Consider the following 19,625-nt stretch of genomic DNA (forward strand, 5'->3'; position numbering starts at 1 on the left):
TTGTATGTACGAACAGAAGTGTTCCTAATAAAGTGGGCGGCTAAGGTGAGGCTGACACACAAGGGCTGGAGTTTTCTACTGTTTTTTTTATGAAGGACCAGGCCTCGAACAATGACAAATAACTCGACAACGGAAGCAGCTATTCACAAAATTCTTTCACAGTGAGCGCTAGAAGGGTCTCCTGAATAAAATGATGTATTTTTTTGTTTGTATTGTTAAAAATGAGGACGCTACAGGGAGTTAAAAATGAGTGACTTTTCAGCAACGTTTATACTGGGAGTCAATGAGGCCGCTCACCTGTGCTCTCCTCACTTTGAGGCTTGTCATTCGAAAACCGTAAATCCTATTGTTTAGGTAGACACATTGTGTGAATCAGGACAAGTTTTCCTACTACTTTTGAGAAAATCATGTCTGTAGAGTGAAATTTGTGGATGAAAACACAGTTTAAGTGAGAAAGTTTGACCTTTTTTTTGAAGCCGCCTACACTCTAACCTTAACGACCCTCACTGGTGTGTAACGCAATAGACACCCATTCAAAAGCCGGATTTTCTCCCAGAAACCACATGGCATTTGAACCGGGCCTGATCCGAAAGTGTAAAACCTAGCAGAAAAGTTGAATGCCAGATCCACAGAGGAGAAGTTTTCCTACGTTTTAGAGTTTGAATCATGTCTCTAGGTGAAAGCATGCCAGAGCAGTGGATGTTTGAAAAACATTGAAAAAGTGCTTTTTTTTCAATTAATTCCATAGAAATGAATGGGGTTTTTTGGGGCGATTTTTTCGCGACTACGTCGCGAAAAAATCGTATTCTATAGAGAAAAGTAATAGCATAGCGAGTCCGATCGAGCCGCACGTTTTGATATATTGTTTGTCTGTGTGCGACGTACGGTTATCGAGTTAATCGAAATCGAAATTTGCGTAGGAATAATAAGAAAAAATATAAGAAAAATAATAAGAAGAAACACGTAGAAGAACAATAGTTGCAGTGCTTTGCACTGCAACCTATGGGCTCCCCTAGGGGAGCCCATAGGTTGCTGTGCTGCAGCACTGCATCCTAATAACTTGCAAAGCAGTAAATGAAACTGAGACTAAGAAAACAGCCAAGACATAATGGCGGATACGTAGTGAGGGACGGGTTTAGAAGAAGAAGAAATCTTTATTTGTCACATGCACACTTCAAGCACACTGAAATTCATCCTCTGCATTTAACCCAGGCCTACCTGAATCATCCAAATGTCAATCCTATTGACAACTGAAGACATCGAAGACACTGGTATGCTACGTCACACACGAGAGTAGGGTGACAGCTGCATCCATTCCAACAACAAACTGAGTACTAACGTGCGTGTGTCTTACATTACTTGACTCGGGTCACATAAAGGTTATTCTCGAGTTATGCATAATGGGCTTTTTAGTGATGCAGTACTTGTGATGCAGTGCTTGCAAAGCACAGCATCACTATTGTTCTTCTGTGTGTTTCTTCTTAAACTTATTCATCTTCCGTACAAATTTCGATTTCGAATAACTCAATAACCGTATGTCGCACACAGACAAGCAATATATCAAAACGTGCGGCTCGATCAGGCTCGCTATGCTATTACTTTGTTCGTTATTCTACGATTTTTTCGCGACACAGTCGCGAAAAAATCGTCCAAAATTTCCCATTAATTTCTATGGAATTAATTCAAACATCCGCTGCTCTGGCATGCTTTCACCTAGAGACATGATTAAAACTTTAAAACGTAGAGAAACTTCTCTGTGGATCTGTCATTCAACTTTTTTGCTAGGTTCTATACTTTTGGATCAGTCCCAGCTCAAACACCATGTGGGTTCCTGGAGAAAATCCGGCTTTATAATGGGTGTCTATTGCGTTACACACCAGTGGAGCTCGTTAAGTTAGAGTGTAGAGAGCTTGAAAAAATAGCTCAAACTTTCTCATTTAAACTGTGTTTTCAGCCACAATTTTCACTCTACACACAATTTTCTCAAAAGTAGTAGCCACACTTGTCCTGATTCACACGATGTGTCTACCTGAACGATAGGATTTACAGTTTTTGAATGCGAAGCCTGAAAGTAAGGAGAGGACAGCCGCGCTTCCCCATAGAATCCCATTATAAACGTGGCAGCGCTTTTACTGCAAAATCAGAAAAGTCACTCGTTTTTAACTCGCTCTAGCGTCCTCATTTTTTATACTACAGACAAAAAAATTACATCAACGTGTTCAGGAGAGCCTTGTGGCACTCAATGTGAAATAATTCTGTGAATATCTCCTTCCGTTTTCGTGTAAATCCCCGTTGTTTGGAGGGTGCACTCTGAGCAAATACTGCCCTTTCTGTGTGCCTTTCTGTCTCTAAGCGGCGCTTATATTACTGAGTAAGCGCAGCGCGCGGGTGGGGGAGGGGCTGCTCGCTATGGATAATGTGGTCCTACCCCCCCCCCAAAAAAAATGAATTTGCATGATTCATGAGGGTCGCATTTTTATGCCTGAAAATCCGGAATTCCGGAAAAATCCGGAAGAATCACATCCTCAATAACTTGAAGATTGCTGTACACCAACGCAACCTACAGTGGTGCTTGAAAGTTTGTGAACCCTTTAGAATTTTTTATATTTCTGCATAAATATGACCTAAAACATCATCAGATTTTCACACAAGTCCTAAAAGTAGATAAAGAGAACCCAGTTAAACAAATGAGACAAAAATATTATACTTGGTCATTTATTTATTGAGGAAAATCCATATGACATATTGCAATCCAATATTACATATCTGTGAGTGGCAAAAGTATGTGAACATCTAGGATTAGCAGTTAATTTGAAGGTGAAATTAGAGTCAGGTGTTTTCAATCAATGGGATGACAATCAGGTGTGAGTGGGCACCCTGTTTTATTTAAAGGACAGGGATCTATCAAAGTCTGATCTTCACAACACGTTTGTGGAAGTGTATCATGGCACGAACAAAAGAGATTTCTGAGGACCTCAGAAAAAGCATTGTTGATGCTCATCAGGCTGGAAAAGGTTACAAAACCATCTCTAAAGAGTTTGGACTCCACCAATCCACAGTCAGACAGACTGTGTACAAGTAGAGGAAATTCAAGACCATTGTTACCCTCCCCAGGAGTGGTTGACCAACAAAGATCACTCCAAGAGCAAGGCGTGTAATAGTCGGCGAGGTCACAAAGGGCCCCAGGGTAACTTCTAAGCAACTGAAGGCCTCTCTCACATTGGCTAATGTTAATGTTCATGAGTCCACCATCAGGAGGACACTGAACAACAATGGTGTGCATGGCAGGGTTGCAAGGAGAAAGCCACTGCTCTCCAAAAAGAACATTGCTGCTCATCTGCAGTTTGCTAAAGATCACGTGGACAAGCCAGAAGGCTATTGGAAAATTTTTTTGTGGACAGATGAGACCAAAATAGAACTTTTTGGTTTAAATGAGAAGCATTATGTTTGGAGAAAGGAAAACACTGCATTCCAGCATAAGAACCTTATCCCATCTGTGAAACATGGTGGTGGTAGTATCATGGTTTGGGCCTGTTTTGCTGCATCTGGGCCAGGACGGCTTGCCATCATTGATGGAACAATTAATTCTGAATTATACCAGCAAATTCGAAAGGAAAATGTCAGGACATCTGTCCATGAACTGAATCTCAAGAGAAGGTGGGTCATGCAGCAAGACAACGACCCTAAGCACACAAGTTGTTCTACCAAAGAATGGTTAAAGAAGAATAAAGTTAATGTTTTGGAATGGCCAAGTCAAAGTCCTGACCTTAATCCAATGGAAATGTTGTGGAAGGACCTGAAGCGAGCAGTTCATGTGAGGAAACCCACCAACATTCCAGAGTTGAAGCTGTTCTGTACGGAGGAACGGGCTAAAATTCCTCCAAGCCGGTGTGCAGGACTGATCAACAGTTACCGCAAACGTTTAGTTGCAGTTATTGCTGCACAAGGGGGTCACACCAGATACTGAAAGCAAAGGTTCACATACTTTTGCCACTCACAGATATGTAATATTGGATCATTTTCCTCAATAAATAAATGACCAAGTATAATATTTTTGTCTCATTTGTTTAACTGGGTTCTCTTTATCTACTTTTAGGACTTGTGTGAAACTCTGATGTTGTTTTAGGTCATATTTATGCAGAAATATAGAAAATTCTAAAGGGTTCACAAACTTTAAGGCACCACTGTATCTAACTTGAAGGAGTTAGAGCCGTTTTGCCTTGAGGTATGGGCAAAAATCCCAGTGGCTAGATGTGCTAAGCTAATACAGACATACCCCAAGAGACTTGCAGCAAAATGTGGCTCTACAAAGTATTGACTTTGGGGGGGGGGGGGGGGGGGGGATACTTTTGCACACTCCAGATTTCTGTTTTTCCATCTTAATTATTGTTTGTGTCACAATAAAACAACAATTTTCACCTTTAAAGTGGTCGGCATGTTGTGTAAATCAAAAAACCCTCTGAAAATCCATTTTAATTCCAGCTTGTAATGCGACAAAACAGGACAAACACCAAGAGGGACGAATACTTTTGCAAGATACTGTACATTCTTACCATCAAATACTTTTTTCCATATTTTGTTCCTTTTTTTGTATTTTTTGGGGTTTTGTTTTCGAGTAGAGTTTTTATTTCATCCGCAGTTGGTTCAGCAACATGCTCTGCCCTTTTGTTTTTCTCTACTCACGGTATATGAGCTGATATCCTAGTAGTAGAGTAGCCAATCAGAGTGCATGATTGCTCATATCCAGTGAATGTGGATAGAATAATTCAGAAATATCCTCTTCCCACACTACTTGCTTCATGCTGTGAAACTGTAGGCGTGTCACATATTTTATCAGATGTTCCTGAGGAAGTTTGGCTGATCCTATAGCAGAGAATGAAGCAACGCAAATCTGCTGAAATCCACAGTTAGACTGGATTCTGAACCTTCAGTGTGATTCTGTGTAGAATTTGATCTATTTATTCTCAGTGAACGACAGAGAGGTCTGCTTAAGAGCTCAGGAAAGAAAAACAAAGTTCATTTCCAGATTTAAGGATCAGTTAGTTTAATCTTACCAAAACAACTTCAGGAGCTCGGAGCTCTGAGAGTGTGTGTGATCTGTGCCAGTTTTCTGTCCCCTAGGCCAGAACTGAAGACTCAGGAGAATGAACGAACATAGTGTGTGTGTGTGTGTGTGTGTGTGTGTGTGTGTGTGTGTGTGTGTGTGTGTACGCACACAGTCACAACTCAGAACAGGAAACACTTAAGCTGATCTTTAAGCTCTACTTTTGCAAAAGCTGCAAATCTAATATTGTGTTAAAACACTGCTGTGTGACTACTTGTTCCGCGTTTCCACCAGTTGGTCAGAAAATGCAAGCACCTGCACATCAGGGGATGTGACATTTGGCGCAGTGGAACTTTCAAACCCACTTGGCGTATCGTACCCGAGGTCGCGTTTACAGTTCCTGTATGAGGAGTGCTTTGTTGTACACAACCCTCTGAGGAGACAGGATGTTCGGCGTCTAGAGAGGAATGAAAGACCTATGGTGCAGTGGGTGTTTTGTGTAACGCCAGAGGATGGGGTCAGCTCCAGCAGTCTTTGAGGCTTGACCTCCTGGATCTGGATGCTGACCTCAGGTACAGGCGTTTGCGGTGGTTTGGCTACGTGCAGCAAAGCTCCACTACAACTGTAAAAATTACGGCCTGCCAGGTGGAAGGCGAGATAAAGGAGGGGCAGGTCCCACATGACCTGGAAAGAGCTAGTGGCACAGGACTTAAAGCGATGAACTAGGAAATTTTAAATTTACAGGGTTATGAAATGTCATCATTATACATTAATACAAGATGTTCTAGATGAAAAAAATTAAGCTGACTTTAGCTTAAAAAATGTTAAAAGTTGTAACATCAGTCTCTATTGGGCCATTTCCCCGGGTGTGGCCATACTGGATTAGCCAGATACATGGATGTATTGGGAGACGAAAATGAGGGCAGCGCTGCGTGATGCAGGATTCCGCACAGCTTCCTCATTCCATCCGGGAACCAAGACGTTTGGCCGAGTGGCTTCATCAAAGTAAAGCGAGAAAACTTTACTCCTGGAAAAAGCAGCAAACTGTGCAGCGAGCATTTTACAGAAGATTGTGGATTTGTGGAGAACTTGGATGAAAAAAAATCACTGGGAAGAAGCGAGATACAAGGCAGAAACAACTTCTTCGTTAAGAAGAAATCCAACATGCAGCTTTATATATATATATATATATATATATATATATATATATATATGCGGCACGGTGGTGTAGTGGTTAGCACTGTCGCCTCACAGCAAGAAGGTCCTGGGTTCGAGCCCCGGGGCCGGCGAGGGCCTTTCTGTGCGGAGTTTGCATGTTCTCCCCGTGGGTTTCCTCCGGGTGCTCCGGTTTCCCCCACAGTCCAAAGACATGCAGGTTAGGTTAACTGGTGACTCTAAATTGAGCGTAGGTGTGAATGTGAGTGTGAATGGTTGTCTGTGTCTATGTGTCAGCCCTGTGATGACCTGGCGACTTGTCCAGGGTGAACCCCGCCTTTCGCCCATAGTCAGCTGGGATAGGCTCCAGCTTGCCTGCGACCCTGTAGAACAGGATAAAGCGGCTAGAGATAATGAGATGAGATGAGAATGAATGATATATATATATATATATATATATATATATATAAAAAACTGTCTGTCTCAGAAACTGGGTACTGCGGGGGTACCCCACTAAATATACTCACAGTCAATAAACTAAATCATGTCAATAAATAAAACATCGTGCAAAATATTTGATCACCGTTGTAACTCCATTTTCCGCAAACCCAAAACCAATACAATCGTGTGTTTTGATCTAAACGGAAAGCCTCAGGGTCGAGGTCACGACCTCACCAAAAGTGGTAACTTAAAATCACTACACCATATAAACATTTAGTTATAAATCTGCAATTTTGTTTTTTAAACCGAAAGTTGAAAGTTAGGTATAGAATATGTTTCTTACAGAATATGTTACGATGGTAGCTGGGCTTGTATGAATTTCTGAGCTATAAAATGAGTTGTGGTCTATTTTTTACCGTAGCGTGTTATTTGTGTGCGGGGAAGGACACACATTAACAATCTGCATGTATAGAATGGAATTTTCCACTCCAACAGTTAGAAGTTGATCGTACTTCCATTTGCGGTCTTTCTGTTACGCGGGTGATCTGTTGGGATGTTATCACTGAAAAGGTGAGTTTTGACAGTTTTATTTTGTTTTAGTCTTGCAGTAGAAGGCAATAGAAGGTTTCTTTTTCATCTTACATTTATATTTCGTAGTGTTTGCGTATTTTTGGCCAATATTTTGCAACCATGGTCAATTTAGATTGAACTTTTGATAGAATCTACGGCCAGTCATTTTGCCCCGCCCCCGCCTCGCGCTCCGTCCGGTGCGGTAGTGATGTCCTGTTGCTCGCGCACCGCAGCAGAGACCCGCGCGACCTTCAGCCGGTACAGTCGCTGTTCTTTTACCACCGCCGTTATTCTCATCTTTCCGGTGTGTTCTTGATTTTTCCATTGTGTCCTATTTCGCCATATTAAACACCCAAAATGTATCATATTATTCATATTTAAGTGAATAATCAATTCAGTCATCATAACTTGGCATTTTTAACCCAAGCAATCAAAAAGAGGAAATTTATTCAATATTTTCACTCATCTGTGAAGGAGGGGCTTTAATTCTTCATGATGTAGTTATTTTATATGTAAATCAATTTTACAAAAGCATTTGAATTGTAATTAAAAAAAATCACAGTGGAGGCCAGATAAAGCAAGATACTATCTTTATTCTTATTAAACATGACAAAAGAAACATTGAGTGTTGGGTAAATGCAAAAATATAATATTTCACTCTGACACCCAACTTTTGAACATTATTAAAAATTTATTCTCGACAAATGTTTCGGCCTTCTTCAGTGTCGTAAAAAACTACATAGTGCTGTGGGTGTGGTCTCATCTCATCTCATTATCTCTAGCCGCTTTATCCTGTTCTACAGGGTCGCAGGCGAGCTGGAGCCTATCCCAGCTGACTACGGGTGAAAGGCGGGGTACACCCTGGACAAGTCGCCAGGTCATCACAGGGCTGACACATAGACACAGACAACCATTCACACTCACATTCACACCTACGCTCAATTTAGAGTCACCAGTTAACCTAACCTGCATGTCTTTGGACTGTGGGGGAAACCGGAGCACCCGGAGGAAACCCACGCGGACACGGGGAGAACATGCAAACTCCACACAGAAAGGCCCTCGCCGGCCACGGGGCTCGAACCCGGACCTTCTTGCTGTGAGGTGACAGCGCTAACCACTACACCACCGTGCCGCCCCAGGCTTGGTCTTATATATACAAAATTGTGAATTCTATACACTTCAAAATAAAAGACAAAATAAACTATTAATTACAAAATTTAATCATTAAATATTATTAAAAAGAAAGCGATTTTTAGATTTATATTCTTTTCGCTTGTTTAACCCATAAGGGGCTAAAGTAAACAATTGCGACATCCAGTTCGCTTCCCTATTTAGAAGCACGTTGTCTAAACTATCTTGAGTAGCTTCTAAACTTAAGCGTGGTGACACGTAAGTCAATAACCAAGGGCGTGAACAAGGTTGCTTTAGGTGTAACAAAAAATGCGATTTATGTAATAACTTTTTCGCAGAGTCAAATTTTTTTGTCAGCTCCGTAACCGGAAGGAAATACAAAATTCGCCAACATCTTTCTTGTACTTCCCGTACAGTAATACAATATATTTAGCAACTTGCCGTAAATGTAATCTCCAATATGTTGGCTCTTGTACTACAGAGTTTAAAGTACGTTTTGGTAACCATCAATCTAGTATGAAAAACAACAACAAAACATGCGAAGTAGCCAAACATTTTAATCAGTCTTCCCATAATTTGAATGATTTTGAATTAATTTGTATAGAAACAATAGTTAGCACTACTCAAGATAGTTTAGACAACGTGCTTCTAAATAGGGAAGCGAACTGGATGTCGCAATTGTTTACTTTAGCCCCTTATGGGTTAAACAAGCGAAAAGAATATAAATCTAAAAATCGCTTTCTTTTTAATAATATTTAATTATTAAATTTTGTAATTAATAGTTTATTTTTGTCTTTGTCTTTTATTTTGAAGTGTATAGAATTCACAATTTTGTATATATAAGACCATGCCCACAGCACTATGTAGTTTTTTACAACACTGAAGAAGGCCGAAGACCGAAACGTTTGTTGAGAATACATTTTTAATAATGTTCAAAAGTTGGGTGTCAGAGTGAAATTTTTCTATTCTACATTATCTATATCTACACTGCTGGGACCCGTGGCATCCGCTGGATCCTTTTGGACAGACGGACATAAAATTGTTCATTTATGAGATATTTCCTTGAAGGGAGTGGAGCCTCACTGCTGAGGATGCCCTGGACTGAAAGTGTTGGAGAAAGATGCTACAGACAAACCGTGCATCGTCTGACACACCTGCGGTGTAAGAAGGCTTTAAACTGGAGAGTGAGTGAGTGAGTGAGTGAGTGAGTGAGTGAGTGCACTGTTCTTTTATGCCGCTTGCGTTATTCACTAGCGAGCTCAGTTAGCCAGCTAATTCTACCATCTCAAATCTGATCCATTCCTTTGACCTTATTAATGAGTCAGTCAGTGCAGGATCATTTCGGAGTTAATTGGGTACCTTACTATAAGTGAAACTATTAACTGCAGTCATTTTCAGTCCCAGTGCTCAAAACCACAGCACAGCTCTTCTGTTTAACCGAACCTGATTTAACTCGTTGTGTTCTAGCAGGTAAAACGCCGTTCTCAGGAGCGGCACCATGAGCCGTGATCACACAAGCTGGTAAAAAGAGGTTTCTACAAATATAGACTTCCAAACATTATTTACATTCGCAGCTAGCGTCAGTGGAATGCCATCTGTCTGTCCGTACATCAGCACGGCAATTTATCATCCTGTTCAGCTGTTTATCTGTTTGAGGAAATTCATTGCCAAACTGACCTCTACAGGTCAAAGGTTAGGTGAACTCTGGGGCACAGCTGATTTGCTGGTTTCAGATACCCCCCCCTTACTCTCACTCTCTCTCACACACACACACACACACACACACACACACACACACACACACACACAGGTGTCTTTAAATAAATCTGGAAGTGTGTGCGGGTGCCTAAAGAGACAAATGAGAAAGACGGAAATAGACACCGAACCAGACGCGGAGCTAAAAGATTACACTAGTGCATTAGAGAGAGAGAGAGAGAGAGAGAGAGAGAGAGATGTACAGGAGGACAGAAAAGAAGAAAGAAGAATAATCTAACAGGAAGAATGAACTAGATGAATAAAGTTATGGGTTATAGTCCCTGCAAATGAACTGCAGATTTGTTCACATCTTATTTTACAGCAGTTATGAAATTTGTCTTTGTTACCATAGTGACAAAATGAGGTCACACCCAAGCCTCTGACATCACCGGTTCCAGACCAGCAGTAATCCGGTAGGGAACGGAGTTCATTTTGCTGCCCAAGTATCTGCTCAGTTTCAACTGGAAAGTGTGGACGAGTTCCAGAGAAAACAGTTTGATGTTTTTTTTGTCCCTCCTGCCTGTGTTTCTCTCACCTCATGGTGTGGATGCACTCGGGCTCTTTAGTGAACGCGTAGGCGTAACCGCTGGACGTGGTGCCGAAGTCGATGGCCACCACCACCACGAACGAGTGACTCGTGGGTTCATTCTGCTCCGAATCCTTCTGCAGAGAGAGAGAGAGAGAGAGAGAGAGAGAGATGGGGGGATTTCACCCTCCTCCTCAGATAGTTTGAGGATTCTCACACTGAGCTACAGAGCATCACTGCTGATTTATAAACAGTTGATCCAAAAACTTTATAAAATTCAATTCATTGCTTCAAAATGGACTCTTCAGCTGCATGACACTTCTGATGAGGAGTCGAACTTACAATAATATTAAATATAAAAATATTTTTATAATCTGTGTACAAACAAACATCTAACAGCTCACTGCGACTCGTGTTATCACAGTGACAGAGGAAGAGGCTCACCATCGTGTGTGTCGGGGAGAGAGGCGTGATGCCTGGGTCGCCAATACTCTTTGCTGGCGACGGGGCAGCCATTGCATCTAAAACACACACACACACACACACACACACACACACACACACACACACACAGATTAATGGTTGTTTCTGCCTGAATGTGTGAGACCTTGACAGAGCCAAGTGTTTTAACTTGCACTGACTAATCAGAGAGCATCCCCGTGTTCATTATCATGTTGCATGTTCTATCTATCCATCTGTCAATCCATCCATCAATATCTGTCCATCCAATCCTTATCTATCTATCTATCTATCTATCTATCTATCTATCTATCTATCTATCTATCTATCTATCTATCTCCATTCATCTTTCCATACCCATCTCTATTAGCCTATCCATCCATATCTATCCATCTATTTATCTATCCAGCCATCTCTGTTCATCTTTTCATAGCCATCTATTAGCCTGTCCATCCATCCATCCATCCATCCATCCATCCATCCATCCATCCATCTTTCCATACCATCCATCGCTATTAGCCCATCCATCAATCCATCCATCTACAGTGGGGCAAAAAAGTATTTAGTCAGTCACCAGTTGTGCAAGTTCTCCCACTTAAAAAAGATGAGAGAGGCCTGTAATTTTCATCATAGGTACACTTCAACTATGAGAGACAGAATGGGGGGAAAGAATCCAGGAAATCACATTGTCTGATTTTTAGAGAATTTATTTGCAAATTATGGTGGAAAATAAGTATTTGGTCAATAACAAAAAGTTCATCTCAATACTTTGTTATATACCCTTTGTTGGCAATCACAGAGGTCAGACGTTTTCTGTAAGTCTTCACAAGGTTTTCACACACTGTTGCTGGTATTTTGGCCCATTCCTCCATGCAGATCTCCTCTAGAGCAGTGATGTTTTGGGGCTGTCGCTGGGCAACACGGACTTTCAACTCCCTCCAAAGATTTTCTATGGGGTTGAGATCTGGAGACTGGCTAGGCCACTCCAGGACCTTGAAATGCTTCTTACGAAGCCACTCCTTCGTTGCCCGGGCGGTGTGTTTGGGATCATTGTCATGCTGAAAGACCCAGCCACGTTTCATCTTCAATGCCCTTGCTGATGGAAGGAGGTTTTCACTCAAAATCTCACGATACATGGCCCCATTCATTCTTTCCTTTACACGGATCAGTCGTCCTGGTCCCTTTGCAGAAAAATAGCCCCAAAGCATGATGTTTCCACCCCCATGCTTCACAGTAGGTATGGTGTTCTTTGGATGCAACTCAGCATTCTTTCTCCTCCAAACACGACAAGTTGAGTTTTTACCAAAAAGTTCTATTTTGGTTTCATCTGACCATATGACATTCTCCCAATCCTCTTCTGGATCATCTAAATGCTCTCTAGCAAACTTCAGACGGGCCTGGACATGTACTGGCTTAAGCAGGGGGACACGTCTGGCACTGCAGGATTTGAGTCCCTGGCGGCGTAGTGTGTTACTGATGGTAGCCTTTGTTACTTTGGTCCCAGCTCTCTGCAGGTCATTCACTAGGTCCCCCCGTGTGGTTCTGGGATTTTTGCTCACCGTTCTTGTGATCATTTTGACCCCACGGGGTGAGATCTTGCGTGGAGCCCCAGATCGAGGGAGATTATCAGTGGCCTTGTATGTCTTCCATTTTCTAATAATTGCTCCCACAGTTGATTTCTTCACACCAAGCTGCTTACCTATTGCAGATTCAGTCTTCCCAGCCTGGTGCAGGTCTACAATTTTGTTTCTGGTGTCCTTTGACAGCTCTTTGGTCTTGGCCATAGTGGAGTTTGGAGTGTGACTGTTTGAGGTTGTGGACAGGTGTCTTTTATACTGATAACGAGTTCAAACAGGTGCCATTAATACAGGTAACGAGTGGAGGACAGAGGAGCCTCTTAAAGAAGTTGTTACAGGTCTGTGAGAGCCAGAAATCTTGCTTGTTTGTAGGTGACCAAATACTTATTTTACCGAGGAATTTACCAATTAATTCATTAAAAATCCTACAATATGATTTCCTGGATTCTTTCCCCCCATTCTGTCTCTCATAGTTGAAGTGTACCTATGATGAAAATTACAGGCCTCTCTCATCTTTAAACCAATAAAACTGAAGTGAAAAACTCAAATTTTCAGGGGGGAAAAAGGGGGGGGGGAAGTACCCTTACAATATCCTGGTTGTATAAGTGTACACACCCCTTAAATAATATTGTCAAAACACCTTTTGCTTGTAACAGTTTTTTGGATTATAATCTACCAACTTCACACATCCTGATTTGGCAATTTTATTCCACGCTTCCTTGCAAAACTGTTCAACATCCATCAGATTGAGAGTTGATTTCCTGTGCACAGCCCTCTTCAAGGCATTTCACAGATATTCTATAGGATTTAGATGTGGACTCTGACTGGGCCATCCAGAACATTGATCTGAATAATCTTCTGAAGCTTGGATTTGTGCTGAACAGTAAAACTCTTCTTTATTTTCAGATGTCAAACAGAGAACCTCATATTTTATGCCAAATTTGATTGGTACTTGGAGCTATCCACGAGTCCCAACTGAAGAGATGCACCTTCACAGGACGATGCTGCCACCACCATGCTTCACCATTGGGATGATGTTCTTTGGGTAATAAGCCATCTTGAGTTTCTTTTTGAATTATGTCCAAAAAGTTCTACCTTGGTCTCATCATAATCCATCATACATTTTGGGGTGATGAAGGCAGATTTAGGTGTTTGGGGTTTTCTTTGAGAAAGGGCTTCCTTCGAGCCACCTGACACGGTCATACGGGAGTGAGCAGTACTTGCCAGATATTCCTGTAGCTCCTTTAATACTGCTGTAGGTCTCTTATCAGGGAGTCTGCCAAGTTTTCTCTTGCCCTTTGTCAATTTTGAAGGAACACCCCGTTCTTGGTAATGTTGCAGTGGTGGGCCTTTTTCTCCACTTACTGATGATGGCATGCATGATGTTCCATGGTATATCTAATGTTCTGGAAATTCTTTTGTTCCCCGTCCTTATTTTGAGACACACTTTCTCAGCTCATTGCAGACCGTGGCTTCAGCAGTTGGATAAAACCAAGAGGATGTTGAGAAACTCTTACAGAAACAGCTGATCTTTCTTTGGGCTTTGATCAGAATGACTTCAGTGATCACAGGTGTATGATACATAGTATGATAATTACTTTTGAACATGAGCTTGAATATGATTGAGCAGTCACATACCCCATTATAAAAAGAGTGTGTCTACCTGTCCAACCAGGACACTGGAAGTTTTTTTCCTTTCCCTCGGTAATGTTTCTATTTTCTTTTGACTTGAATCCATCTGTCTGTCTGTCTGTCTGTCTGCACCCAATCATCCAGCCATTTAATCCACTTTCTAAGGAGAATGGAAATTCAGTATTCCTCCTCTTCATTGAACCATCGAGATTAAAATCCAAACACACAAGTAACAAAACTATTAGCACCCCTCAGATGCAGACTGCAGAGATTAAATGTGAATAACTTAAAAAAATCAAATTAAATAAAATGTCAACTTAGTGAGGGGGACAACCAAAAAAAACAAAAACAAAAACAAAAAAGCCCCGCAAAATCAAAGAGGCACCGCACATTGTAATACTTTTATTACAGTGCTTTAGCCTCACATTTTATATTATCTGACCACAAAAAAAAAAAGCATCAAATCTTTTAAAAGCTTTATCCAGCTAATGCAGACGCTCTTCTTGGCAATGACATTTGAGTTGAATTAGAGCTTGTATTCATCCAAAAGCCATCATCCTCATTAGTGTGGTCTAATAGAAGCAAAGTGAGTCACTGCGTTTTTATCGCTCGGCAGGAGGCCTCCTAATCTCCTCAGGGGTTTTTTAAAGCCCTAAACACTTGTCCCTTTTTCTTCGAGCACCCCATACTGTGCTAAAACATGTACAGACACTCATCAGGACGCTCTTCAGTTTGTAATTATGGCCTGAGTGACTGGCTGCCTGTGGCTTCTCACACACACACACACACACACACACACACACGACTCAGCGACTACGCCATCATTGATTTAAAAAAAAACAGGAAAATGATTGTCTGTAATGATAAACGGCTGTAAGTGGAGCGTTATTCTTCTGGCGTTCTCTTTGATACTTTTGAGTCTCGATGTTTGCAGGTTAAGATCATGAAGTCTGTTTATATGACAACAGTGCAAACAGAACGGCAGCGACGTTGTTACAGCTGATTGAATGCGGCTTGATTAGCATGCTCGTTATGACCTATTTGTGTGAGCAAATTATAGCTGTGCTTCTATTGAATCCACAAATTTTCCACTGGTTATTACACAAACATGATGTGAGAAACTGGTGGCAGAAAATAAACATTTGATTAAAAAAAAATATCTTACACAAAACAAAAGCAGCAGAGATTACAGACCGAGTCCACGCTGTAAAGCGATCGATTCCAACGCGTTACCTGCTGCACACAAACGATCCCCATCAACACACAGACAAGTTAACTGTCGGCTCCGGCTCGAGTCCTGCTCTACAGCGACAGGTTTACTTTAATGTGTACAGAGATAGTTCATACAAAGGCAGCGAATGGAAAAAAAAAAAAGGAAACAAAAGAAGAAAAAAAAAAAGAACATTAATTTGTGCAGAACACTTCTCAAACCCAGTAGTGTTTTATACGTGAGGAAAAATGGAATAACATCCAAGCTCCTGTGCACTTTAACAGCAGCGTTGTTTATTTTGGTCTGTAAAGGATTCGGTCTTTAAATTATTCTGGTGCTGTAGATTGTTTTGTCTGTAATTTTCTGTAGATTATTTTGGCCTGTACTTTGTTTCTAGCTTATTTTGTTCTTCAGTTGATTTCATGATGTATTTTGTCTGCAGTTTATTCTGTTTCATATTTGTCTGTTTATTTCATCATATAATTTCTTTCTAATTAATTTAATTCGAGACTTTGTAGTTTTTATTTAATTTTGTAGCTTGCATTTGGTTCTCTTTGCCACGACCAGGTCCTTAAGGCAGTTGCTGACAGCATAGCCACAGCCATCAGCACCACCAAGAGCCATAGCAGGGTACAGACCATCAAGTTCCACAGAGCCGGAGAGAAGCCCGAGAAACGACCACGGGCAAGGTCAGGCCTCCTCACCACCGCGGCTGACTGGCAACTACAAGTAGATCTAGGCAAACAGCTGAAGTTTCCAGCCAGGATAACATCTACGCGGCTCCGACCAGACATGATCCTTTTGTCAGAATCCACCAAGCAATTGATCATGCTGGAACTCACAGTTCCTTGGGAAGAGCGCATGGACGAGGCCAACGAAAGGAAACGCGCCAAGTACCAGGAACTGGTGGACGAGTGTAGGAGTCAGGGCTGGAAAACCTTCTGTGAACCTCTGGAGGTGGGCTGCCGAGGATTTGCAGGGCGGTCCCTCTGCAAAGTTCTCTCAGTGCTGGGCCTCACAGGGGAGGCGAAGCCGCCGAGAAAGCCACAAGGTGGCTATGGATTAAGAGGGCAGATTCGTGGGCGAGTGCTGCTGGGACACAGGCCGGAGTCTGATCACCTCCGGTCGGGTCGCCTGGGCGAGGGTGTCTGATGTTGAAAGACCGGAAACACCCAATGACCCCAGGTTACATCACTGATGATGTGTCCCGGCGCATCCGTGAGATGTATCTTTCAACTGACCTGCCTTTTGTCTGTAATTTATTTAATTTTCTCTTTTGTCTCTAGTTTAGTTCATCATGCATTTAATCTGTAGTTTATTTTATCCTGTATTTTGTCTGTAGTTTATTTTGTTTCATATTTGTCCGTCATTTATTTCATGGTGTAATTTCTACCTAATTTATTTAATTCCAGATTTTGTCTGTAGTTTCTTTTGCTTGGTATTTTTATTTGGTTTATTTCAGCCTACATTTTGTCTGTAGTTTTTTATTATCTGCCTTTTGTGTGTAGTTTATTTGTCTTTGGCTATAATTTATTTCAGCCTGCATTTAATCTGTAGCTTATTTCTTTCTATATTTTGTTGGTAGTTTAGTTCACTCTGCATTGTCTGGAGTTTAATTTATTTCAGTATTTTTCTGTATTTTTTTATCTAAATTTATCTCTAGTTTATTTCACTTTTTTTTCTGTAGTTTATTTCACTCTGTATTTTGTCCATAGCTTATTTCTTTCTGTAGTTTTTTTATCATCTGCCTTTTGTGTGTAGTTTATTTGTCTTTTGTCTATAATTTATTTCAACCTGCATTTAATCTGTAGCTTATTTCTTTCTATATTTTGTCGGTAGTTTAGTTCACTCTGCATTGTCTGGAGTTTAATTTATTTCAGTATTTTTCTGTATTTTGTTTAATCTAAATTTATCTCTAGTTTATTTCACTGGTTTTTTTTCTGTAGTTTATTTCGCTCTGTATTTTGTCCATAGTTTGTTTTATTCTGGATCGGGTCTGTAGTTATCGCAATCTGTATTTTCTCTGCAGTTCATTCTTTATTTTGGATGAACTCTGAATGACTTATTTCCCATGACTCATTGTGGGGTATTTTTTTGTATTTTACCTATAGTGACATTTATTTTGGTCTGTAGTTTATTTTGGTTTGTGTTTTCTCTGTAGTCCATTTTGGTCAATAGAGACTCAAAATTTAAGACCCGTTATTACCACACAGCCGTGTTGCTGGAGTTTACGGAGCGAAATCAGAGACTTTAAATTCAACATTGAAAAAACAAAAAGCCTAAAATCAGCACTGATTAAAAAAAAAAACTAAACTGGAGAACATCGGCTGAAACATTTGTGCTGAAATTAACTTTGGGCACTGAAAAGGATTCTATTGAAGGAAAAGACAGTCATTAAACTAATCCAAGCTTCCAACAAAGAAGAAACATCACACACTGAACCCCTTTAAGAGGATAACATTTACAATCTTATTTATGCCAATTTTGATTTTTTTTTTTTTAATTCTGATGTGCTTTTTCAGAGACAGCATTCAGTGATGTGATTATTTTATTGAAGCACAGGCAGTGGGTTTGATCAGTCATATTTTTATATATTTTTTATGATTAATAAAAACAGCGACATAGCTTCCATGTCAAGAGCTGTAGCGATCTCATACACTACTGATGCGCGAGTTGTTGAGGCTGTTTTTGAGCTAAAATCTGAGCTAACCAAGCTGTAATGGAAACGACTGGCTGACGGCACGTGTGTCACCGGCTCTCAGAGTTTCAACTGTTTGGTCTAATTCTGTGCATTCTTACCCGGCTGTTAGTTAGTAGTTAGCTGGTTGGCTTTTTTAATAACTGATGACTGTAAAGTTTATTTTTATGAACCCAGTAGTGTTTTGATTAAACATAGCTAATGCTATATTCAGTGAGTGATGGTGTGATGGCGGTGTGTTTAGGGGGAAGGAGGAGGAGGGACTGTGCATTTCCTTGTTTCGTATGATAGGGACGGACACCCCAACCTTCTGGTTTGTATTGCCCCCTATTTGTTTGGAATGTGGAGTAAGAATTCACCAGGTGGCCAGTTCTTACACATACCGTAGCACTTTTAATCAATCAATGCTGAATTTGTTTCTTTTTCTGACAGCAATCTTCAAGTCTCTGATTTCGCTCCACAGGAATTTAGATTCAGAAAGTTTGGTGCATGGGCACAAGTGAAATGATAAACATCAGAGCACAAAACAAGACAATAACGACCAAAAATATTACAACCGCAAATCAAAAAAAAGTTGGGACAATATGGAAAATGTAAATAAAAAAGAAAGCAGTGATTTCTAAATTTACTTTGACTTGCATCTCACTACAAACAGAATGAACCAAAGATATTTCATGTTTTGTTGGTCAACTTCATTTCATTTGTTAATATCCATCCATTCCTGAGTTTCAGACCTGCAACGCATTCCAAAAAAGTCGGGACGGGGCAATTCAGGGTGAGTAATCAGGTAAAACAATCAAATAGTGATGTGATTTGAAACAGGTGATGTCATCAGGTGACTGTAATCATGATTTGGGACAAAATCAGTCTCTGAGGAGTAAAGACAGGCCGAGGATCTCCAGTTTATCAAGAAATGCATGAGAAAATTATTGAAATGTTTAAAAACAATGTTCCTCAAAGAAAGATAGGAAGGGATTTGGATATTTCACCCTCTACGGTACAGAGCATCATTAAAGCATTCAAGGAATCTGGAGGAATTTCAAAGGGCTCAAGCCTGATCTGAAGCCCATAATCTCAGATCCCTCAGACGGCATCAAGAACCGTCATTCATCTACAGCTGATAGAACCATGTGGGCTCGAGATTACTCTGGAAAACCTTTATCAAGCTACAATACGGAGTTACATCCACAAACACCAGTTAAAACTTTACTGTGTGAAAAGGAAGCCTTGTGTTAACTGTGTCCAGAAGCTCCGTCGACTTCTCTGGGCTCAGAGGTGTCTGGGATGGACCATCACACAGTGGGAACGGGTACTGTGGTCAGACTAATCAGTATTTCAGGTCTTTTTTTTTGGAAGAAATCCAGACTGTTACCAGGAACAAGTCCAAAAGCCAGGGTGTGTCATGGTATGGCGTTGGGTCAGTGCCC

At 40.9% G+C, this 19,625-nt stretch overlaps 1 protein-coding gene across 3 annotated transcripts in view; it reads right to left on the reverse strand.

Annotated features, from left to right (window-relative positions):
- Positions 1 to 19,625, reverse strand: part of hspa12a (heat shock protein 12A) — a 146,002-nt gene that overhangs the window by 57,351 nt on the left and 69,026 nt on the right. For all 3 annotated transcript variants that reach the window (XM_060934795.1, XM_060934793.1, XM_060934794.1), the window contains exons 2-3: positions 11,067 to 11,143; positions 10,632 to 10,759 (exon numbers count right to left, since the gene is read on the reverse strand). In XM_060934795.1, the coding sequence (XP_060790778.1) occupies positions 10,632 to 10,759; positions 11,067 to 11,143 (205 nt within the window). The remainder of the gene's footprint in view (positions 1 to 10,631; positions 10,760 to 11,066; positions 11,144 to 19,625) is intronic.

The sequence above is a fragment of the Neoarius graeffei genome, chromosome 11, assembly GCF_027579695.1.
Source record: "Neoarius graeffei isolate fNeoGra1 chromosome 11, fNeoGra1.pri, whole genome shotgun sequence".
Taxonomy (NCBI): Eukaryota; Metazoa; Chordata; class Actinopteri; order Siluriformes; family Ariidae; genus Neoarius; species Neoarius graeffei.